Genomic DNA, 25,546 nt, shown 5'->3' on the forward strand with positions numbered 1-25,546 from the left:
ATTTAATAGTTATATAACCACAAATGCATAAAAGAGTTTACATCTGAAAACCAAATCTGGCCTAAATTGGGACGTTAAAAGTGACTCGCTTTTTTTCCATTCGTCCACACGTAATAATACAGATGGATAGTAATAAAAAATGACAGGATGTGACGTAAGCACAGAGTCAGGACCTTTTTCACACTCCGGGTTTTGGAACGCGGAAGTAAACGATTGCAGGGTAAACATCGACAGCAGTGAATGGGAGATGACAGCAAATATTATTTTCACTTACCAATTTGCTCCAAGAGCAAAAGAAAAAAATCCACTATTACATTTGAGTGACTTTCCAGAAGAAGAAAAAAAATAGAGAGTGGTGAATTAAGACAGTCAGATGGGAGAAGATGGCAAATTTACTGTCATTCTCTCAGCAGCTGTCACAGAAACCCCCTCACAGCTGTGGTAATTCATTTTTTAAAACTAATTCCAGGGTAATATAACACAAAGAATAATGTTATAAATGTACACTCAATATTAAAAAATATTATCATATAAAAAAAGTTTGCTAGATTTACGATGCTAAATAAGGCGGAAACGCGTCATCACAGTCACAGTGAAAAAGGTCTCAAATAAACGCGATGGGTGACGCGGACAGTCTGGACGGATGGGTCGCCGTTAAACCAGATGCGTTCGACGACAGCGAGACCCATAAACTCAAATTTATCGTGGAGTGGAACGAGATCGAGACCAAGTTCGCGGTGACGTGCCATAACCGCACGCTGCAGCGGCGCGGCGACGCGAGCGGCAGCTGTGCTGGTCTGTTCTCCAGCGAGCACCTGACACACTTGCACTCGCAGCTGAGCGCGGTGCGGGACGAACTCGAACCGCTCTTCCCGGACCTGACAGGCTTCCGCGAGCCGAAACTATGGGAGCTTCTGTTCTCTAGCGGGCCCCGGAACGACGCTGACGCGCCGTGCAGGCAGCTGGAGCGATACTTCAGCGCCGCGGTGGACGTGTGCGGCCGCAGAATCGTGCTGGACGCTCTCTTCAGCGTCAGTGACAGAGATGAGGAGCAGTACTTCGAAGACATGCACGAGTTTAAATGCAACGCAATGCGCGACCAGATTCAACGCGCCAAAGACACGCTGCGCGCGGTGAGGACAACAACAACAACAGCTCCCATGATTCACATACAAACTACACTAAAAAATGATCTTCTTTTCAACTCTATTCTGGTCTATCCTAGTCTATTCGGTTGTATGCTACTCCACTCTCTTCTGTTCTATTATACTCTGCTCTATTTCTGTTCTATTCTAGTTTATTCTGTTGTATACCACTCTACACTCTTCTCTTTTATTCTGTTCAAATTGCTTTATTTAAGGTATTCAACCTTATTTTACAAACAGGTCACTTTCCTGAAATCTGGAACAAGGGTCTAATATTTCCTCTTTATAAGAGCAGAGACAACTCTGACCCCAACAATTACCGGGGCATCTGTGTCAGCAGTAACCTGGGGAAGGTGTTCTGCTGTATTCTAAACACCCGAATACAGGCCTTCCTTATGGAGCACATTATCCTGTGTAAAACCAGATTGGCTTTCTACCAAACTTCCGCACAACAGATCATATCTATTCGCTACACACTCCGACTGAGAAGCATGTTCACCAAACACAGAAATCTACAATTTTTGCATGATTCTTTGATTTTAAAAAGGCATTCAACTCCATTTGGCATGAAGGACTATACTATAAAATTCTCCAAACTGGTGTAGGTGGTAAAGTGTATGATATCATTAAATCAATTTATTTGAACAATAAATGCGCTATAAAACGTGGCAACAAAACAACTGAATACTTCATTCAGGGCCGTGGGATGAGACAGGGTTGCATTTTAAGTCCCACTCTTTTTAACATTAATATCAATGAATTGGCAACAACGCTGGAACAATCTGCAGCTCCTGGCCTCACCCTAAACGACACAGAAGTGAAGTTTCTCCTGTATGCAGATGATTTGGTGCTGCTGTCACCTACAGCTGAAGGTCTACAGCAGCACATAGACCTGCTCCAGCAGGACTGCCACAACTGGGCCCTGGCAGTCAATCCTATTAAAACCAAAATTATGATTTTTCAAAAGAAAGCCAAACTTCAAGACATCAGATATATTTTCATACCTGGCAACACCACCCTAGAATACACACACTAAATTATGAGCGCATCAGGTGGCTTTGGTCTGGCTGTTAACACACTGAAGGAGAAAGCAGAGAGAGCATTCTATGCCATTAAAAGAAAATTTCATAACATAGAAATTCCAATCAAAACCTGGAACAAAATTTTTGACAGTGTCATTTTACTTGTCGCCCTGTATGGAAGTGAGATCTGGGGACTCCTCTGAAGTCACGACTTCACTAAATGGGATAATCACCCTGTTGACACCCTCCATAAAGAATTCTGTGGGAACATTTTAAGAGTCCAAAAGAAAACGCCAAATAATGCATGCCGAGCTGAACTAGGCAGATACCCATTCATTTTACACATTCAAAAGAGGTTTATTAAATTTTGGAAACACCTTAAATCAAGCCCCCATCAAACACTCCATCATGAAGCATTTTTAGACCAAGAGCTGAACCCCAAAAGCAGTCCTCTCAGCCAGCTGAAACCAGTTACAGACCAGTACTCCTGAAATAAAACTATCATATTCGGCCAAATCATAAAGCACAATAAAAATACCTATTTGGAACACTGGGAGAATTAAACTAAATCACAACACAAATTAGAATACTATAGAAGTCTAAAAAGAAAATATGAATTGCCGGTTTATCTGTCCACCGTCAGAGATGTAAAACAGGCACATACTGACCAAATACAGGCTGAGTGATCATAACCTCTTCATAGAAAGAGTGAGAGTTAAAAAATCTTGGCACCCCAGAGAAAACAGGACATGTGTTTACTGCCAGAATGGAGAGGTTGAAACAGAGATGCACTTTCTCCCCCACTGTGGAAAATATCAATTAATTAGAAACACATTCTTCACAAAATGCAGTGAATCTATACCTGAAATATGTGAACTGCCTGAAATTTAACAAATTCAAATCATATTAGGAGAGAAAGAACACATGGCCCTACAACTGCTAAATATGTCACACTCTGCCATAACCTGAGAGAAAGAACTCTTGAGCCAATAAACCAAACTTTTTCACTTACATTTATACATTAGTTAATATATTATTTCATTATATATACTGTATATTACTGTGTATCAGTTACATGTGATTTAAAATATTTACATAAAATGCTTTTATTTATTTGTTTGTTAATTACTGTGTTCTAAAAATCCACAGTTTAAATCTGTTGATTAATGTTATACACGTTTCTGCTCTGTTTGATTTGATTATAACTTGTGCTTTGGCAATATTGTACCATACAGTCATGCCAATAAAGCAATTGAAATTGAATTGAGTGGAATACTACTCTATTCTACTCTGTTCTATTCTAGTCTGTTCGGTTGTGTACTACTCCACTCTCTTCTATTGTACTCCGTTCTATTCTAGTCTGTTCGGTTGTGTACTACTCCACTCTCTTCTATTGTACTCCGTTCTATTCTAGTCTGTTCGGTTGTGTACTACTCCACTCTCTTCTATTGTACTCCGTTCTATTCTAGTCTGTTCGGTTGTGTACTACTCCACTCTCTTCTATTGTACTCCGTTCTATTCTAGTCTGTTCGGTTGTGTACTACTCCACTCTCTTCTATTCTACTCTGTTCTATTCTAGTCTAATCAGTTGTATTCCACTCCACTCTATCCTATTCTACTCTATTCTTCTATATTCTAGTCTATTCAGTTGGATACTACTACACTCTCTTCTATTCTGTTCTATTCTAGTCTAATCATTTGTAATCCACTCTATCCTATTCTACTCTATTCTGCTCTATTCTAGTCTGTTCATTTGGATACTACACTCTCTTCTATTCTATTCTGCTCTGCTCTGCTCTGTTTTATTCTAGTCTAATCAGTTGTATTCCACTCTATTCTATTCTACTCTGTTCTATTCAGTTGGACACTACACCACTCTCTTCTGTTCGGTTCTAGTCTAGTCTGTTCTATTTTAGTCTATTCGGTTCTATACTGCAGTAGTATACAACCGAATAGAACAGAAATACAATAGAATAGAAGAGAGTGGAGTACTACTCTATTCTGCTCTGTTCTATTCTAGTATATTTGATTGTATACTACTCCACTCTCTTCTATTCTATTCTGCTCTGTTCTATTCTAGTCTAATCAGTTGTATTCCACTCTATTCTATTCTACTATATTCTGTTCTATGCAGTTGGATTCTACTCCACTCTCTTCTGTCCTATTCTAGTCTATTCTGTTCTGTTCTAGTCTATTTGGTTCTATACCACAGTAGTAGTTTACAAAAATGCAAAAGAGTGAAACTTTATTGTACTCAGTGACTCAAAATCCTGTCTTCAAGCACTGGGATCCCTGAAGATGGAACGTCCCATTATTGTTGATATTTTAATGAAAGCAAATCAACTGATGAGAAACGATTACAACATAATCTTTTGTTGGATCCTGGGATATAGCGGTCTTCTTGGAAATGAGCAAGCAGACATGGTCGCTAAAAAAGCTCTCATAGAAAGAATTAAAGAGTGCAGAATCCCGAGAGTCGCGTGATGCCATGCGGGAGTTGGATGTGTGAACGGCGAGCTTTGCGCACTTTGCTAGTTTTTTATTCTTTTTGTGTCTTAAACTGGTGAGATTCAATACACCCTGCTACATAATGGTTCTAAGAAGTCAACATGTCAAAGAATTCAAAATCCTTGGGCTCTGGTGGTATTAAAAGACACGTGCTCAAGCTGATACCCCAGACAGGGCCGCAGACCAGGGACTCAGTTTGGATGGTGTGGCGGGAGAAATTCAGTGTCAACTGGCGAGTATATCTGTGATGCTGATGAAGGTCGTGTCGGACTTGGAGGATCTTGTGGTAATACGTCGATCGATCACTGCGATAGAGACTAGATTCTGTGAGTTGGTTAAAAGAATTGGGGACGTCGAGAAACGGATCGATTATCTGGAGTCATCAGAGAGGGAGTTAGCTGACAAACCGCTAGCAACCAAAGTAGATTTGGAATGCGTTTGGGAAAAGTTGGAAGACCTTGAAAATCATAATTGGCGAAACAACACCCGAATTGTTGGAATTCCTGAGCATGAAGATGGCTGAGATATGGTGAAATTCTTAGACGAGCTCTTTCTGAGTCTGCTCAACACAACAGGCCATAAACTGGAAATAGAGCGAGCTCACAGAGTCCCGGCTCGGAGATCCGCTGAGGGAGACAGGCCCCGATCAATTCTGGCCAAATTTCTGAGATCATCCGATAAAGATCGGGGAGGCGCGAAGTAAAGGAAGGCTTTCTTGGAAGAACCACAACATTTTCTTGTACCCAGACTTTGCGAATTCGATGAGAGAAACATGATCGATTCAAGGAATGCTCTTACATCAACGGAAGGTCGCTTTTGCACTGATATTTCCGGTTAAATTGAGAATCGATACTAAGGATGGCTGCAAAATATTTACATGCCCACAGCAAGCATTGTCCTTCATAGAGACAATGGGTTGAGTAAGCCATTTGATGATTTTCTTGTTGCTACCAAGTGAGCTTGACTCACTGAACATACACTTGACTGTCTGAGGAAGCTGGGCGCCTTTTTGTTTCTTTTTGTGTTGGTTCCACCTAGTGGCTGGAGTTTTGTGGAAAAACACTCCTTCAAGAAACTTCTGCATCAATGGAATGCAAGAAACTCTTACATCAATGGAAGGTTGCTTTTGCACTGATGTTCCCGGCCAAACTGATCATAGATACTATGGATGGCCATAAAATATTTACATGCCCACAACAAGTGATGTCTTTCATAAAATCAATGGACTGATGAAGTCATTGTGTGTTTCTCACATTGCCAAGTGTGCTTGACTCACTGAATATTCACTTGACCGTCCAAGGAAACGGGGTGCCTGTTTTGATTCTTTTTGTGTTGGTTCCGCCTAGCGGCTGGAGTTTGTTTTATGGAATAACACTCCTTCGGGACAGTTTTGGATGAATCTGCATGTGCCATGTGTTTATGCCTCCTATTGGCTGGAGTTTGTTTTGTGGAGAATTTTTGGCAGGACATTGGAAGGATTAGGTCATCTGCTGCACTCATAAACAGCCGGCTCACTGAACATTCGTTTGACTGCCCGAGGAAACCGAACGTATTTATTTATTTATTTATACATTTTTTTTTTTGTACTGGTTCCGCTAGTGGCTGGAGCTTGTTTTGTGGAGGAACACACCTTCGGGACAGTTTTGTGAATGAATCTACACATTCTTTGTGTTTATTCTGCCTATTGGCTGGAGTTTGTGTTATAGATTATTTTCTGTTATGTAATTCTGTTTCATAAAATTTGTATAGAAACTTGAGCAATCCGACGGCAAAGTTGTCACAGGGACTCGTAGGCGTACATGGACTGTTTGAGTTTAAAGGGCTGGACGCCAGTTGGCGCTATCGTGCACGGGGTTTATGCGCACGTTTTTCTTTTTTCTGTTTGTTTGGTTTGGGGGGAAGTTCGGGGTTTGACTGTTGCACTAATGTTGGAATGCGGTCTTTATAATCTTGTTTATGACACAATACATTTTTTCTAATATGTCAAAATGTCAAATGTTAATATGAGTGGATTGTCTCTCTCCACGTGGAATGTGAATGGGTTGGGGCACCCCATAAAAAGAAGGAAGGTTATTACTTTTCTTAAACGTAAGAAATATGATATAGTGTTTCTTCAAGAAATGCATCTTTCCACACAGGAAGCTGAAAAATTTGGGAAGATATGGGGTGGACATGTTTTTTTTAGTGCTGGCTCAAGTAAGAGTAAGGGAGTCATTATATTGGTAAATAAACATCTACAATTCAAATGTCTCAAACAGATTAAAGATAAATTAGGAAGAGTCATTATTGTTTTAGCAGAAATTCAGGGGCAAAGGTTGATTTTGGCTAATATTTACGCACAACGCTGATGATCAGGGCTTTTTTTATAGATCTTGAAGGGATGTTGCAAACCTCTGGCACCCCTCCTGATATAATATTGGGAGGAGACTTTAATTTATTGATGGACTTAGTCCTTGATCACAGTGAAGCAAAAGTGTGTAAGCCCCCTAGAGCAACACTGATTTTCAACAGTGTAAAATCTTGGTCTTGTAGACTTTTGAACCCATCTGGTAGGGACTATTATTATTATTATATTTTTTTCATCAGTCCATAAGATTTATTCTAGAATAGATTTTTTTTTTAAGTCCCTCATTTAATCTGTTGTTGATTGCTCAATTGGAAACATCTTGGTCTCAGATCACGCCTTGGTGTGTTTAGAGGTGTTGCCACATATAGAGAAAAAGAAATCATATAGTTGGCTCTTTAATATATCCCTTTTGGAAAATCCTGGTTTCCAACAAGTGTTAAAGGCTGAAATCAGTGTTTATATGGAGACCAACTGGTCCTCCGTATCTTCTGTGGGCGTGGCTTGGGAGGCACTTAAGGTGGTTCTTAGGGGCCGGATCATACAGTATGCCTCATTCGTCAAAAAATCCAAAGCACGAGAACTCGTGGAGTTGGAAGGGAAAATTAAAAGTGCCGAGGCAGAGCTGAAGCACCAAATGTCGCCTGATGACCTTAGAGAATTGACCCAATTGAAATACAGATATAATACTATTTTGTCACAGAAGGTGGAGTTTTGGCTATTCAGGGCAAGACAGACATACTTTGAGTCGGGGGACAAAGCAGGGAAGCTTTTGGCTAGATGTATAAAGCAGAGAGAGTCTTTTTCTACCATTCCCTCAGTGAAATCTGCTGGAGGTGAAATTTTTACCTCAGCCATTGATATTAATAATGCTATCCATTGATATCTTGATCTTTATAGTTCCACGTCTTCGTCTACTGATGAAGATATTAGAAACTTTTTGGAACCATTAGAACTCCCTAAACTGATGACTGAGCAAAAAAATTCTCTTGATTCTGAGATAAACTTGGAGGAGCTTGATGAAGTAATTAAGGCCCTGCCTACAGGAAAGGCAAAGGGGCCACATGGCTTTGCCACAGAATTTTTAGATCTTATGCTACAGAACTGGCTCCACTTTTGTTAGAAGTTTATACGGAATCATTAAAGAATGGAAAGCTCCGCCAACCATGACACAAGCCTGGATCAGTCTGATTCTTAAAAAGGACAAAGACTCAAGCGGGTGTAAGAGTTACCGTCCAATTTCCCTGATCCAGCTAGACGTTAAAATATTGTCAAAAATTGTCTAATCGATTAAGTAAAGTTATGACATCTCTTATACATATAGATCAGGTGGGGTTTATTCGGGGCCGTAGCTCTTCTGATAACATTAGGCGTTTCATCAGTATCATGTGGTCAGTAGCGAATGAACAATCTCCGGTCGCTGCCATCTCACTTGACGCCGAAAAGGCGTTTGATATGGTAGAATGGGATTATCTTTTTAAGATTTTGGATATGTATGGGTTTGGGAGTAAGTTTATTGGATGGATTAAGTTGCTTTATAGACATCCAGTAGCAGTGGTACAAACAAATGGATAGGGGCACCCGGAATGGTTGTCCTCTTTCCCCATTATTGTTTTGTCTTGCCCTGGAACCATTAGCAGCCGCGATAAGAAAGGAGGATGATTTTCCAGGGGTGATGGCAGGAGGTATAAGCTTCTGCTTTACGCAGATAATATTTTATTATTTGTCTCTGACCCTACTAGATCTATGACTTGTCTCCACAGAATCATTAATTCCTTTTCTAAGTTCTCAGGATACAGAGTCAGTTGGTCTAAATCTGAAGCTTTGGTTCTGACAGCATACTGCCCAGTAACAGCTTTCCAGCCGTGATCTTTCCAGTGGCCCAAACAAGGCTTTTTTTAAGGATTTGGGTATTTTATTCCCAGCAAATTTGTTTGATTTAGTTAGTTAATTTTGACCCTTAATAAAAGTTTTCGAGCGATGTGGGCTTCATTACATTTATCGATGATTGGGAAGGTTAATGTTATTAAAATGAATTGTATTGCAAAATTCAACTACCTGCTATGTTACTCCCCTATAGATGTCTCCCTCTCTTATTTTAAGCAATTTCGATAGCATAGCGAAGTTTTTCATTTGGAATGGTAAGCATCACAGATTACATTTCAGTAAGCTGCATAGGCCAATTGACAAAGGTGGGCTAGGCCTACCCAAGATTTTGTTTTATTATTATGCGTTCGGTCTCAGACATTTGGCTCATTGGTTGCTTCCACCTGAAAGAGCCCCTCCCTGGTTTTGTATTGAACAGGAAGTTCTTGCCTCTATTTTGCCATTGCAAAGCCTTTCTATCAATCTAATCAGAGAAGTTAAATTACACCCCATTATCTCGCATTTGCACTCGGTATGGACAAAAGTGTCCAGAGTGTTTAATTTGGATATTTATCTATATGTTGCCTTGCTTATGGCTGAACCCCAAATTATGTATTAATAAGTTCCCTTTCTGCTGGTCAGAGTGGATTGTGAGGGGGGTTACTAAACTCTGTGACCTATATGAGAGTAGTGTTTTGAGATCCTTTGAAAATTTGGATCAACATTTTGGGATCCCCAGATCTTAGTTTTTTTAGTTATCTACAGCTGCGTCACTTGCTCTGTACTATTTTTGGGAATAACATACACCCCCCTAAAGCGTCAAATACTATGGGAGTGGTAATTACTGCTTTTGGAAAAAGTCGTGAGGCATCAGTGTATTACTCCCTGCTAATTCAGAGTCTGGGGGACGGAGCTTCAGCTTCTCTCGAGAGGTTATGGGAGAAAGATTTAAACTTTGAATTGGAGGAGGGAGAGTGGGCTAGGATTCTAAAAAACATCAAGTCTGCATCTAGAGACGCAAGGGTGCGCCTTATGCAATTCAAGATTTTACATCGGTTCTATTGGACCACCTCTAGATTGTATAGGTTTGGTCTTAAAGACACACCCACCTGCTGGCAATGCCAATCTGAGGATGGATACATAACCCATGTCTTTTGGGGGTGTGTTAAGATCCAGGAGTTTTGGTTGAAGGTTGGTGTGTGATGTATTGGGGGAAGAAGCTGTCATGAAGTCAGCTGGTGCGGGTCCTGATGCTGCGATACCGCCAGCCTGATGGTAGCAGTGAGAACAGCCCATGGCTCGGGTGGCTGGAGTCTCTGATGATCCTCTGAGCTTTTTTCACACACCACCTGTTATATATGTCCTGGAGGGAGGGAAGCTCACCTCCGATGTTGTGTCTGGCAGTCCGCACCACCCTTTGCAGGGCTTTGCGGTTGTGGGCTGTGCTATTGCCGTACCAGGCGGAGATGCAGCCAGTCAGGATGCTCTCTACAGTGCAGGTGTAGAACCGTGTGAGGATGTAGCGGTTCATTCCAAACTTCCTCAGCCATCTCAGGAAGAAGAGGCGCTGATGAGCTTTCTTCACAATGGCTTCAGTGTGGATGGACCATGTTAGTTCCTCAGTGATGTGGACACCCAGGAACTTGAAGCTGCTGACTATCTCCACTGGTGCTCCATTGATGGTGATGGGACTGTGTTCTCTATCTCTTCTCCTGAAGTCCACCACAAGCTCCTTTGTCTTACTGACATTGAGGGAGAGGTTGTGCTCCTGACACCAGTGTGTCAGAGTGTGCACCTCCTCTCTGTAGGCCGTTTCATCATTGTCATTGATCATACCTACCACCGTCGTATCATCAGCAAACTTGATGGCATTGGAGCTGTGTGTTGCCACACAGTTATGTGTGTACAGGGAATACAGGAGTGGGCTGAGAACACAGCCCTGCGGGGCTCCGGTGTTGAGGGTCAGTGATGAGGAGATGTTGCTGCCTATTCTAACCACCTGGCATCTGCTTGACAGGAAGTCTAGGATCCAGCTGCACAGCGAGCTGTTTAAGCCCAGAGCCCGGAGTTTCTCATCAAGCTTGGAGGGCACTATGGTTTTGAATGCTGAGCTGTAGTCTACAAACAGCATTCTCACATAAGTGTTCTGTTTTTTCCAGGTGGGAGAGAGCAGTGTGTATTGTAGATGCAATGGCATCATCAGTGGAGTGGTTGTTGTGGTTGGCAAACTGCAGTGGGTCAAGTGAGGAAGGCAGCTCAGAGCAGATGTAATCTCTGATTACTCTTTCAAAGCATTTGCTGATGATGGGGGTCAGAGCAACAGGACCCCGGTCATTTAAGCAAGTTATTTTAGATTGCTTTGGAACAGGCACAATGGTGGACGTTTTAAAGCATGTGGGGACTACAGACAAAGAGAGGGAAAGGTTGAAAATGTCCGTAAAAACACCAGCCAGTTGGTTCGCGCACGCTCTGAATGCCGTCTGGACCTGCAGCTTTGCGGATATTCACCCGTCGGAAGGATCGGGTTACATCCGCTACAGAGACGGAGAGTGAACTAACCTCTGTAGCTTCGGCCGCGAGAGCTCTCTCCGCGAGAGCGGTGTTATTTCCCTCAAAACGAGCATAAAAAGTATTTAGCTCATCCGGGAGAGAGGCAGCGGTGTTCGCGGCGGAGTTTTTATTCCCTTTAAAGTCCGTGATGTTAATTCCCTGCCACATGCTTATAGAGTTGGTGGTGTTAAACTGTCCTTCAATCTTGTTCCTGTACTGACGTTTTGCTGATCTGATAACTGGCTTGTTTATGCTCCTCCGCATTCCCGGAATTAAAAGCGGAGGTCTGCGCATCAAGTGCCGCGCGAACATCGCTATTAATCCAAGGTTTCTGGTTCGGAAAGATCCGTATTGTTCTGGTCGGAACGACATCCTCTACGCACTTTCTGATGAAACACGTTACGCTATCAGCGTAAAGCTCGATGTCGTCATCAGAGGCGGACCGGAACATCTTCCAGTCTGCGTGATCAAAACAGTCTTGTAGCATAGAGTCTGACTGGTCCGACCAGTACTGGGTCATTCTGAGGGTAGGCGCTTCCTGTAAGTGGGCAGAAGCAGAATGGAAGAGTGGTCAGATTTGCCAAATGGTGGGCGGGGGAGGGATTTGTAGCTGTCCCGGAAGGGAGAGTAGCAATGGTCCAAAACCCGGTCCCCTCGTGTGTTAAAACTAATATGTTTGTGGTATTTTGGTGCGACTGATTTGAAACTGGCTTTATTAAAGTCCCCGGTCACAATGAACGCGGCCTCAGGGTGCGCGGTTTACTGCTTGCTTATAATCCCATACAGTTCCTTGAGTGCCCGGTCTGTGTCGGCTTGTGGCGGGATGTACACAGCTGTGATGATGACTGCTGTGAATTCCCTCGATAGCCAGAATGGTCGACACAGAAGCATGAGAAATTCCAGATCAGGAGAGCAGAAAGACTTGATAGAATGTACGTTCCTCTGATCACACCAGGATTTGTTGATCATAAAACATACACCACCACTTCTGCTTTTACCTGAGAGGTCTTTCGCTCTCTGTCCGCTCGGTGCATGGAACCCCACGGGTTCAATGGCTGAATCTGGAATCTCAGCAGACATCCAAGTTTCTGTAAGGCAGATAATGTAGCATTCCCTTGTCTCTCGTTGGAAAGAGATCCGCACTTTTAGCTCGCAGAGCTTGTTATCCAGAGACTGAACATTTGCCAGTAGAATACTGGGTAGCGGGGGTCGATTTGTGGGGCGTCTCACTCTGATGAGAACGCCGGATCTGTTTCCCCTTTTCCTCCTGCGTTGACGCGGCCGGGCAGCCCAGACAAAGGGCTCCGCTGGCGTGTTTGTAAACAGCGGGTCGGCATTAAGGAATTTGAAGTCCAGTTTGCGGTGTGTAATTGCTGAACCAATGTCCAAAAGTGTTTGTCTGTCATAGACAATAAGGCAGACAACATCCAGTACGAAAAACACAAGAATTGTAAACAAAACAAACAAAACACTACAGTGTTGTGACGGAGCTCGCAACGCAGCAGCCATACTCGGCGCCATCTTGAGTACAACGTTTTTTATCCAGAAAATCCTTGAAAGACTTGTAAGATGTGCCCAGGAAAGCTCTTGGAATTTTTATCAAAAGTGCAACTAAAGGATCTTTTATAGAATTGATTTACTGTACTGGATTGAATGGTCTCCCTTTTGTCTATGTATTGTTTTTGCAAGGTGTGTTGTATTTATTAATTGTTTGATTGCCACCTGTATTTGCCTTGAAATAGCCATTGTAGCTGATATGGCAATAAACACCAAACAAACATAAAAACAGTAGTATTACAATCAAATAAATTAGAATAAAACAGAAATAGAATATAATAGAAGAGAGTGGAGGAGTATTCTATTCTACTCTTTTCTATTCTTGTCTATTCGGTAGGATACTACTACACTCTCTTCTATTCTGTTCTATTCTAGTCTATTTGGCTGTACACCACTTTATTCTACTCTATGCTGTTCTGTTCTAGTTTAATCAGTTGTATTCCACTCCACTCTCTTCTATTCTGTTATACTCTGTTCTATTCTAGTCTATTCAGTTGGATACTACTCCACTCTCTTCTATTCTGTTCTATTCTAGTCTAATCAGTTGTGTTCCTCTCCACTCTCTTCTATTCTGTTATACTCTGTTCTATTCTAGTCTATTCAGTTGGATACTACTCCACTCTCTTCTATTCTGTTCTGATCTATTCTCTTCCACTCTGTTTTATTCTGATTGACAGTCAGGTCATAGTGATGTTTAGTGTTGTGTTATAGTGTTTAGTGTCTGACTTTTGTTGTTGTTGTTGTTGTCTAATGTAATTGTTGTTGGTGGTGGTGGTGGTGTTTAATGTAATTGTTGTGTTGTGTACATCAGCTTGTGCAGAGTCACTCTAGTGCTGATGGACTTGTGCGCTTGATGAAGATCTATGAGGAGGAGGATGAAGAGTACAGAGAGTTAGTCAGTGTGGCGACACAGTTCTACCAAAATCATCTTCAGCCATTCAGAGACATGAGAGAGCTTGCCACACTCTACAGGACTGAGATCATGGTACACAAACGTGGAATATTTATACTGTTATAAATTCATTTGTCACATCACAGGGATACTGAAGTAAAAAGCTAAGAGATTATTTAAAATGAAAAGAAATGGTGATCAGTTACAGGACCTACAGTATAAACTCTCCATTATTTATATTCAATCATGATGAAACCCGTGTCTTTGTGTGACTGTGTGTAGAAGTGTCTGCAAAATGAAGATCTAGGACCGAAGCGTGTGTGTGAATTGGAGGCAGAGATGCATGAATGGAATCGGCGTGGAGAGAAGTCTGTTCACTCTATACAGGACGCCACTGTGGATTACTTTAAAGACACATCTAAAGCCCTGACAGGTAACACACACACACACACTTTGCATTTGCACTCTGATTCAGAAATAAACGAGTCAATGATTCAATGACACTATTTTTTTTTCTTTTGTCCAGATCTATTAAGTTAAAAAATTAAAAAATACATAAAAGGGCAATTCACATAAAACAATTACTTGGATACACCTCTTCTATGATGAGTTTGAATTTCTGAGTTCAAAGTAATTTTGAACACAAAGTCTTGAGCTTAAAATGTTATGTGGTGTAACCGTCCAGAAACAGGAAAAGAAAAAGTCTTGGAAAAAAAAGCTGAAAAAAAAAATGTTGGAATGAGTAGTTCAGAATAATCTTTTATTTATGTTCTTTAAATAACTAAGCACTGAAACAATTGTTTTAAAATATGAATAGTATTTGAAAAATGTTTGTCTACCGAATCAATGTCAAGCCATTTTGTTGCTTATGTTGACAAAACCTTACAACAGAGAGGACCCTGTTAGACCCTTAAGACTGTGTGTGAAGTAAAAAACAAAATCCAATATTTTGACATTTTTATGAAAAGTCACATTTTGTTCAGGTCATGTGGTGTAATACAGAGAAAACTTCTTTATATTCTTTACTCAAAAATTCAAAAACATTTTGTCTTGAAAATGCATTTGAATTGTTTTTTTTTTGTTTTTTTTAATACAATTAATGGTTGTTGACATTCTCATGTATTCAAGGTGCAATGAAAGTATTTTAATACTTTGTTTTATGTAACATCATATGACATTTTTAAGTCATTACATATTTTCTGTAAATGTTGTACCAAAATTTATAAAACCAAATTGGACACAAAGATTACATTTCTACAAACGTGATGCGTTTTAAACTAGGTTTTCTTTTTACCTCTCTCTTAAAAAAAAAATAAAATAAAAATAAGGCCTAATTTTTTTTAGCCTTGGACAACCTTGTTTGTTAATGACCTATATGCCAATATGCATTGTATGTGTAATTGTGAGTGTTGTGTGATGTTGATTCATGAATATCATTGACACGCTCACATTAAGGACAAGAGGACAATTGTATGGAATCAAATACTTACTGCAAAAGGCAAAGTTGTATGTTGTTAAGTGCAAAAACAATATATGTTGTAAATGAAACCCAAGATCCTTTTTTTCTTCTCTGCTGTAGATTTATGGTAGCAATTCTTTTGTTACACTTCTCTGTCTTTGAGTTTTTCTTTGCAATATTTATTTTTAGGACCATTCATCCGTGCATTGTGATCTTCGTTTGAACTATCGATTCCTAAATCCCAAGATCTAACAGTTATTCTATGTGTCAGCTCCATAAGGCAAGTAAATCACTTTCATGTGTGACCAAATTTCACACCATGCGACTGAAAATGTCTGTGATTAGCCACTTGCTGGTGAACTTTCAGATTTCAGTCACCAGTGATTGAGTAGTATAGTGTCGAAGAAGTTAACACCGAGATCCTTTCACTGCGTTTTGAGAGTAAACATTTGGTTTAACTCGTTCTGTGTGTCTAAAGATCAATGCAATCCATAAACTTATCTTTTAATACACTTTGTTCAATACAGTCAGCTGCTGATCAAAAACAACAAAAAAGAAACGCATGTAGATGCACTTAATAAATCTTGTCATATGCGCTCTCTGGCAGATGCCGGAAGTCTTAAAGAGAAAGTACAGATTTAGTTTGTTTAATATATCATTGTAAATACTTGTAAATAAAAAAATATATGCAATAAACCTGTAACAATATATATAAATTTCAAGACATTTATTGATGGAATAGACTGAATTTGAACATTTCTAAAAAGTTAAAATGTGACAAATATGATTAAAAACCAATGATACAATATACTGTAATTTGTAAAATTAATATTTTCAAATTGTGCCTAGAAGGTTAAAAGGTCCCTTTATAATTAAATGCATTAGCTGAGAGAATGTCTTTTATATGTAATAATGGACATTGTAACTAAAATATACCCATATGAATCGATATCATATTAAAGAGAGAGCTTGTTAATCGTAATTGAATAGAATCGGGAAATTTGTATCAATACCCAGCCCTACTTCTTTTAATCTGCATTTCAGTTCGTGATACCGCTTTCCCTTTCACTGTGTGGCATAATGTTTTGACGTGAAGGCAGAGGCAGAGTATGATGACATCACGCGGTGCATGGTTTGTTAGCAGTGTTGAGTCGCATGCTAAATTTACATGCTCTATGAAGCCCACAAACTTCAACAGAAGTGGATATGATCAGCAGAAGAAAAACTCACTGCAACTTAAGGTTTGTCTTGTTTTCTCATTTGTAACCTAAAATAATGCCATGTCAAATGTTGAAAGCTGAAAAGCTGCTGTGTGTGATCAGAAGTGCTACACTGGCAGCAAGACATGCTGATGAGTGCTATATACCAGTCAGACACATTCTGTCATCTTGCTGTCCCCTCAATCACCACATTCATTGGACAAATTATGCATTTCAGAGCTTTGCATATGTACATGTCTGATATACAAAAAATAGATATAGATATTGCATTAAATGAAGAGCCACATGTGTTGTTTATTCTAAATTGTGTATTTAGTCTCTGATTATGATGTTATTGTTTTTATGTGAATAGATAAAAGTAAATTTCTACAGAATTTGTACTTTAGACCTTTGTTTTGTTGGACAAGAAAAACTACATTTGTACCATGTGACCCACATTTGGTTTTTGACCATGGAAAATGTCTAACATTTTACAAAGTTACTCATTGAGCCACAATGAGAGTCCCAATTTTCTGGCATTTAACTGTAAATTTTGGTATATTTGTATAAACCAAAAGTAAACATTGTTTGAATCAGATAGAAAAAATCTGCAAAATTATTGCATTTTATTTCCAACATACATTGGTTTTTGTAATAAAAACCGCTTTGCTTTTGCAGTACTTGTGTTTTTTTTTTTTTGTTTTTGTTTTTTTGTGTGTGTGTTTTTTTTGGTAACACTTTACAATAAAGTTCCATTTGTTAACATTATTTAACAACACTAGTTAACATGGACTAACAATGAACAATACTTTTAATGTTAATTTCAATATATACCAAAACATTTTTAAAATCAAAAGTTGTACTTATTCAGAATCAGAATGAGCTTTATTGCCAAGTGTTCTCACGTACACAAGGAATTTTTTTGGGTGATGGGAGAAACAAGTGCACACAGAACATTACTGTGAGACAGAATATAAAACAAGGTAAGAGTATAAACAGACAAAAAATAGGACATGTAACAGAATGGCATATGTACATGTGCAAGTGTTAATGTATGTGCAAGGTAGGGGTATGTACAGTTATTGAATTATGTGAATTTACATATGTACATGAGATATGTATTTACATTATTGCGCTATGGGGGAGTACTGAGGCAATTTAATTGTTCATGTGGAAAATGTCCTAAAAACTGTTCTTGTGCCTGGATGTCCTGGCGCTCAGTGCTCTGTAGTGCCGGCCAGAGGGCAACAGTTCAAAGAGGGAGTGGGCAGGGTGTGTGGGGTCCAGAGTGATTCTTGAAATCCACTATCATCTCCACTGTTTTGAGTGTGTTCAGCTCAAGGTTGTTGTGACTGCACTAGACAGCCAGCTGTTCAACCTCCCGTCTGTATGCAGACTCGTCACCATTGCGGATGAGGCCAATGACCATGGTGTCATCTGCAAACTTCCAGAGCTTGACAGAGGGATCCTTTGCAGTGCAGTCATTCGTGTAAAGGGAGAAGAGCAGTGGAGAGAGAAGGCATCCCTGCTAATAGTGAGGGTCCCGGATGTGAGTTTCCCCAGTCTCACTAGCTGCTGCCTATCTGTCAGAAAGCTGGTGATCCACTGACAGATTGGGGTGGGCACAAAGAGCTGGGTCAGTTTGGTTGATCCTTGGATCCTTGCATAAGTCCCAGGTCTGTCGAGGTGTTGCAGGATATAATGCAGTCCCAGCATCATCATACTGACAGCATCATCCACAGACCTGTTTGCTCGGTAAGCAAACTGAAGGGGGTCCAGCAGGGGTCCAGTGATGTCCTTCAGGTAGGCCAAAACCAGTCTCTCAAATGACTTCATGACCTCAGACATGAGAGTGACAGGTCTGTAGTCATTAAGTCCTGTGATTTGGGGTTTTTTGGGGACCGGAATTATGGTGGAGCATTTGAAGCAGCAGGGAACATCACACTGCTCCAATGATCTATTGAAGATGTGTGTGAAGACCATAAGTGCAGATTGAGTAGCAGGAGGGGCGAGTAGGGGGGTTCCAGGAGGTGTTGGTGTGTGTGTGAAGTGAAGATCAGTGTGGGGGAGGGGTGTGAGACTGGGCTTTTCAAACCTGCAGTAAAACACATTCAGCTCATCAGCCATTAGTTGACTCTCTACTGAGTGAGGGGGAGGTGTCTTGTACTTGATGCTTTTCAGGCCTTTCCACACAGATGCAGGATTGTTGGCTGAAAATGGTTTTTTCAGCTTTTCAGAGTAACTTCTTTTAGCCACTCTGATTTCCTTAAGAGTGTTCCTGGCCTGGTTGTAAAATATTTTATCCCCACTTCTGTAAGCATCCTCTTTGGCATGACGAAGCTGTCTGAGTTTTCCTGTAAACCATGGTTTATTGTTATTGAATGATAAAAATGTGCTAATAGAGATGCACATATCCTCACAGAAACTAATATATGATGTCACAGTATCTGTGAGCTCATCCAGGTCTGTGGCTGCAGCTTCAAAAACACTCCAATCACTGCAGTCAAAGCAGGCTTGAAGTTCCAGCTCTGCTTCATTAGTCCATCTCTTTACAGTCCTTACTACAGGCTTAGCTGATTTTAGATTCTGCTTGTAGGTCGGGAGAAGATGAACCAGACAGTGATCAGAGAGTCCTAAAGCTGCACGTGGGACAGAGCGATATACATCTTTAACAGTGGTGTAGCAGTGGTCCAGTATTTTTCTGTTAGAGGTAGTCCAATAAAAATAATGCAGAATCTTAAATTGAATGAGGCGCACCCTTGCATCCCTAGACATAGACTTGACATTTTTTTAAATCCTACCCCATTCTCCATCTTCAAGTACTAAATTCAAGTTTCCCTCCCATAACTTCTTAAGAAATGTTAAAACCCCGTCCCCTAGACTCTGAAATAGTACGCTGAAGCTTCATGGCCTTTTCTAAAAGCAGCAAGCACCATCTCAAATGCATCAACTAATGTTGACGAATGGAACCTTATTGTAAGTGTTCCCTTTTTTTGTGTGTGTGAAATATTTTTATTCCATGATTGTCCTGTAACTCTTTCAGCATCACAGGCAAAGACATGCAACTCTATCATCTCTATCTGTACCACACAAATACAGATTTGCAACTAGTTCTTTTTAATGGCTGACATGCCTGAAAAAAGATGAGGCCATACCCACATGAATAATGACATAACCAACAGTGCTGATATATTTTAGTACAGTGCAATACTCAGTGACGTTCATCACAGAATCATTTACTACTTCATTAAGTGTCAAAGTCATTTCACTGCACACACACTAACCCTGATCATTTGATGCTCATATTGTATGTATGATGTTTAATTAATTTAATTGACGTTTAAAGTTGAATGTGTGTGTGTGTGTGTGTTTAGGTATGGTAAAACAGATGGAGCAGGATCGGAAGCGATTTGGCCACTCCTCTTGGGCAATGGCCACACCCCGGCAAGAGAGACTACGTTTACTATTGGCTAAAGAGACCTTGCAGTATATGAGGGCCAAAGAGATGTGCATCAAACGCAAGAAAAGCAACATACGAGAAAAGGTGTGTGTATGTTTACTTGGCTAGAGTTTGAGGTCAAATTTGTCCCCAGAACTGAGCTAAGTCTGACAGAACCGTCCTTTGGGAACATTTAGGGACGTTCTGAATTGGAAAAATTATTTATTAAGTAAATTTATTTTATTTTTCTGAAAATCCAAAGTTCTTTTGCAAGGTTTTGATTTGGGTTTGTCTGTAGTCATTATAATTTGCTGTTTATTAAAACCATAGTCTATGATATGTCCTCATTTAGTTAGCTAAGTAAAAAAAAAAAGAAAGATTTGAGGTCTTCTAACAGTGCATTTCTGTATTTGTATAGAACTTGTTTTTTCTTTTTGCCATTTTGTTTCTGGCCGAGTATTCCTCAGGCGACCACATGAGGGCACAGTTTCACACATCTGCTGTGAGGTCAGATCCACATGCTGCATGGTAAAGTGCATTATGGGTATTTTGATGCAGAATGTGTGTGTAATACTTTGTCATATTTACAAAAATACTAAGAGTTCAAGCCCTGCTGCACTGTTGCCATGGAGATCTGTGAAGTGACGCATTAATATTTAATGTGGTGTCAGATGTTACACACGTTTGATTCACTGTATTTGTGAGGACATCTTGTGAACGTAGTGGTTTTTATACAGAGGTGATGATTTTTCAATACCAGAGTGTTTCAAATTGTGAGGACCACCCAGAATGTCCTCAAAAGCTGTTTTCTCATGATTTGCTACATTAGTAAGGACATTTTTAAACATTTGGCACTCACATGTATAGCCAAACATGTACACAAAGACTTTGAATAAGTGTCTCTGTAGATGCATAGTATTGCAGGGGGCGGAGCGGAGGGTGTGAGCACGGTCAGGACACTAGAGCTGCAATATTATGAGACGCAGCTGGAGCTGCATGACTGCAAGTTTGAGATCCTGAAAAATGAAGAACTGCTCCTGCAAACGCAAATCCAGACCATCCAACGACAACTAAGAGGTGACACACACACACACACACACACACACACACACACACACACACACACACACACAGTAACATATGAAAGGTAACTAACACACTGAAGATTCTGCACATCTGCAGTAAGTACATAGTTTAACCTTTTACCAAAATATGATCTACTGATCTAAAGCACAGTGTGTATGTGTGTTTGATGCAGAGCTGCAGGAGCAGGTGGTGTATTATGACACCTGTGAGGACCCCGAGGAGCTGCAGGATGTTCAGGTGAATGTAAGCCCCGCCCAGAAACAACTACAGCAACACCTGAAACAACTGGAGCGTCAGAGAGGAGCGATTTCATCACGCAGAGCTCAACTGAGAAACCAACGGGTACACACACATTATGTTGAAATATTGAGTTGTTAGTGTTTATAGATAAGAGAGAGAGAGAGAGAGAGAGAGTGTGTGTGTGTTTATGTTTTGCAGGAGATGTGTGTTCAGGCGCACGAGCTGCAGCAGCACTCAGTTGCAGTGCGATCTGAGCAGCACCGCCAGCATCACGCCGCACAGCTGGTGAGTAATGCGCCAGTAACCATGGTAACTACAACCCACTGCATCACCACACAAAGCATCCCATAATGAGTCACAGTAACAGTACTGTAGGATCCCGTGGGCTGTCTGTGGGCTACAGAGTTGCCATGACGACTGAATCTTCTGTCAGACCCTTAGGAGTCCAGCAGGGGTCACAGTCATATTCCCATAATTCCCTGCGCTTGTGCTGGTCGTGTGACATGTGATATAATAATCTGATTACCCAGTATACTCGTTATACTGGTTGATCAGTTTCACTCAAGGGCAGAGTGATTACTTCATGTTCTTCCTGTTTCAAATAGTGAACATCTGTTACTGTAACTCTCCAGTTAGTGACACATTCACTCTGTTGCAAAACCTAGTGCACTTTATAACTAGACAGCATTTTAAGGCATCATAGGTGTGCTCCAGCAGCTAGGTCAGTTGTAACCTTCATGGAGATTGCCACCCCAGAACGCACTGCGCTGACGAGTTCAGAGAATTCAGGGCCTGAAATTCATTTCTGAAATATGGCTCATATGGGGGGGAATTATGCACTTTGCAAGGGGAATAAAACTCATAAAACTAAAACATCAGAAATTTTACAACAAACTCAGCTAAATCTCATGGGGGGCTACTTATCTCAATTCCTGTATAGGTCAGATGGATCCAGGGTCAGAAATCAACTTTTCCATTAAGGGGCATTATTTGATTTCCAGAGGCATTTTTTACCTTTACAAGGGCGCTGTCAGTCCTTTTATGTTATAATTTAAACAATTAATTTAATTTGAAAAATGGCATATTTCAATAATGACAAAATTGCTTGATCCTTGAATTTTTTTTCTCATTCACATATTTCCAGATATTTTGGCTATTAAATTAGCCTACTTAGCAAATTGCTAATGTCAGGAGCCTATGAAGAGCGTTCAAAATCAGTTACCATTTCAGTTAGGATGCTGCATCTGTAGACAGTAAAAAGAGAGATGGCACACTAAAGTTTGGAACAGACAGAGTTCATGTGTCATGATCAAACAGTCCTGCAGGTATGTGTGTTTGTGTGTTCAGAAGCGAGAGAAGAGGAGAGTTGAGGATGAGAAGAGGAAGCAGTGGGTGGAAAGAGAGAGAGAAAAAACGCTCAACAGGCTGCGCTCATTCAGAGAGGTAAAACTTGTGTGTTATTGGACATGTTGTAAAGATGCCTTCAGTATAAGGATGGCAATTATAAGAAATTTAACAACTCCAGTTCCATAATGGTTCCATTAACAATTGTTTAATACTAAACAAAAACAACCCTATTTTTTGTAACTGTTTTAGTTTTTTTAAAGTACCATTTTTATGATTAAACTGTTCCGATCTAACTACATACTGTCATATGAACAGTCAGGAAATACACTGATGAAAGTCTCACAAGTCTTAAACACTCATAACAAACTATAGACTATATGATTTGTTTTTCTGCGTGCCGTTCTGTCTCACACACAGTCGAGTGTTCAGCCTTTCAAAGTTGACCATGACCTCGCACGAACGTGTCCAACGCATGTGTACTATTGCTGCTTTGTGATACCCTTTATGACAGTCACTGGCAGATGCATGCGCAGACGAAGCACAGACGCGGACTGTCCGTGTGTCTAGAAATAGTGGGTTACACGCGGCAAGTCTGCATCTGTGCTTCGTTTGCACATGCGTCTGCCATTGACTGTCATAAAGAGTATCAGAAAGCTGTAGACTGTACATATTACAAAATATACGTCACGTCATTGATCTAATGAGCAAGTCAAGATTTGCTCTGACAGATTCAAACTGATGACTTGTGAGTTTGAGACTGAATGAGGTTTGTCTATATATTGTCTTTGTATTATTTCACAGCACCGGCTTTCTTATCATATTCAAAGCAACAATTCAAAAACAATTTCTGTTGCCGTGGCTCTGTAAATTCAGTAGCAGTGCAGGAAACACTGTCAGAGTATTTTAGAATAGTGTTCCATTCACACCTGTGGAAGCATACAAACATTCGAGAAACTTTAACAGAACTAAATGTCATGAAAATAATTATGTTTCATAATTAAAGTAATAATTATTTCCTGTCCCAATTCAATATGTTTGTTTGTGTGTTGTTGCATTTAGAGACATCAGGGTCAGTATATTTTAAAGACAGCTCATGTGAGGCCAGTATCGCATGACTCCAGCTGCGATGACTCCTCCCAGCCCCTGTCAATCATCAGTCTGGAACCGCAGAGCTCCACCCCCTGCAGGAAGGGGCGGAGTCTGAAGCAGCGTGACATCCCGGTCCAGATTCTGTTGCCTGCTGGAGGTGCAGGAGCAAAGCCTGAGCAGACTATAACACCTCCATCTCCTCCTGTCCTACCCCTTCCTTCCGTCCCACCCCCTCCTCCTCCTCTTCCTCCCCCTCCTCCACCCATCAGTGAGAAGCTGCCAATCAAAAACAGTCTGGAGCAGAATGCAGGTGAATCACAGTTACAGACAGACGTATGTTCGATTTTAACTGTGACTCGTCTTACCGATCTGGGAGATTAGCAAATTATGAATAAACTGTCGTCATCAGAGCTTGTGCAGTTGTTTTGGGGAAACTGCAGCGGCTGAGCCATGTGGCTCGTCTCGCCGCTCGCACCACTTTGGTGGCATATATTATGTGACAGAAAATCAGGCAAACTGTCTAACCAGCATGCATCCTATCAAGACAGGTGTCGATCTGTCTGCAGAGCGCTGCATTAAGTTAAACACCTATTCTCACCTAATTCAAACATTAGTTATTGTGAAACAGCTTTTAAACAGCATTGAACTTATTTTATGTTTTTGAATGTAACGTTTTTGATTATTTCAGTGAATTATACAAAAAATGTCAAGCACATCCAGGTAATATTTCACCACAAAATCGAGAGAAATATTTTGGATAAAAAAAAAAAAAATCTAAGCCTATGTTAGGACCATTAAAATGTTTCCATGAGAAAAGTAAAATAATAATACTAAAATGTCACGGTGCTAAAAACCTTATGGTCCTAAAATAGGCTTAATTTTCTTTATGCAAAATGTAAAAATATTTTAGGGAAATATTTCATGAGATTCACTCAATTGTGCATTCAAATAAAACATATGCACGTTTGTGTTGCAGGGTCAATGGACGAGCTTTTAGCGTCGCTGCAGCGTGGACAGAAACATCTGCGAAAGGTTACGACCTCCACAGACAGCGATGTCAGAGATAGCCTCATGTCAGCCATCCGTCTGGGTGTGATCCTGAAGAAAGTCCCGCCCCCTACACACGGCGCCTCCCACAACACAGACTCTGAGCTGGAGCGAAGCATCAAAGCCGCTATGATGAGGATGAAGAAGATCTCAAATGACTCTGACGATGAAGAGGGCTCAGACACGCCATCTGGAGACTGGGACAGTTAAACACACGACAGCCTTAACCATCTGTGATCTGAATGCTGCTGTTCAAAGACTAATGGTTATAAAGCCAAAGGCTGCAGGTTCCGTCATCGTCAGTTCCTGGTGTAAGTCACTCAGGGTATGAAGAGAATTGCCAGGGAAAGCTCCAACACCACCCAAACAGGTTATAAATGCCACAGGTTGGGTTTCTGCTTTGGGTGTCTTGATTGTAGGTGACTTATTAGTCATATTTAAAGGAAATCGCTTTGGGTTTTGGCAATGAAATGTGCCATAAAAGAAGAATATATAAAGTTATTAACAGTGAATTTGGCTGTTAAGCTGAAAAATAGACAAATATTGCACTGAACATTTTAAACTGTCAAAGCACTACTACAAGTTAATTTCTTCTCTTCCGTCTCATTTTTGATGAGTTCTATTCGATTTTTTAATTGTAAGAAAAATTGAGTAAAATGCTGAAGTGCCTGATCAGGATTAGAGTCCGTGTTTCTGTGGCAAGTGAATATCAATGTTTACTATGACATTGGTTTCATGAGAAAATTCTACAACTAT

The 25,546-nt window shown here is 40.5% G+C and overlaps 1 protein-coding gene across 1 annotated transcript; it reads left to right on the plus strand.

Annotated features, from left to right (window-relative positions):
- Positions 1-496: 496 nt before the first annotated feature.
- Positions 497-25,462, plus strand: LOC127417283 (WASP homolog-associated protein with actin, membranes and microtubules-like). Its single transcript, XM_051657189.1, has 10 exons — positions 497-1,133; positions 13,804-13,977; positions 14,167-14,317; positions 19,917-20,086; positions 20,890-21,058; positions 21,240-21,409; positions 21,506-21,592; positions 22,655-22,750; positions 23,714-24,053; positions 24,720-25,462. The coding sequence occupies exons 1-10, from the start codon at positions 618-620 to the stop codon at positions 24,998-25,000; spliced, it is 2,154 nt and encodes a 717-aa protein (XP_051513149.1). The 5' UTR covers positions 497-617; the 3' UTR covers positions 25,001-25,462.
- Positions 25,463-25,546: the final 84 nt, after the last annotated feature.

This window comes from Myxocyprinus asiaticus, chromosome 26, assembly GCF_019703515.2.
Source record: "Myxocyprinus asiaticus isolate MX2 ecotype Aquarium Trade chromosome 26, UBuf_Myxa_2, whole genome shotgun sequence".
In the NCBI taxonomy this organism is placed as follows: domain Eukaryota; kingdom Metazoa; phylum Chordata; class Actinopteri; order Cypriniformes; family Catostomidae; genus Myxocyprinus; species Myxocyprinus asiaticus.

Coding starts and splice junctions, on each gene's coding strand:
- LOC127417283 (XM_051657189.1), top strand. CDS start 618: ATGGGTGACGCGGACAGTCTGGACGGATGGGTCGCCGTTAAACCAGAT. Junction 21,059..21,239: donor CATCCAACGACAACTAAGAG/GTGACACACACA, acceptor TGTTTGATGCAG/AGCTGCAGGAGCAGGTGGTG. Junction 22,751..23,713: donor GGCTGCGCTCATTCAGAGAG/GTAAAACTTGTG, acceptor TGTTGCATTTAG/AGACATCAGGGTCAGTATAT.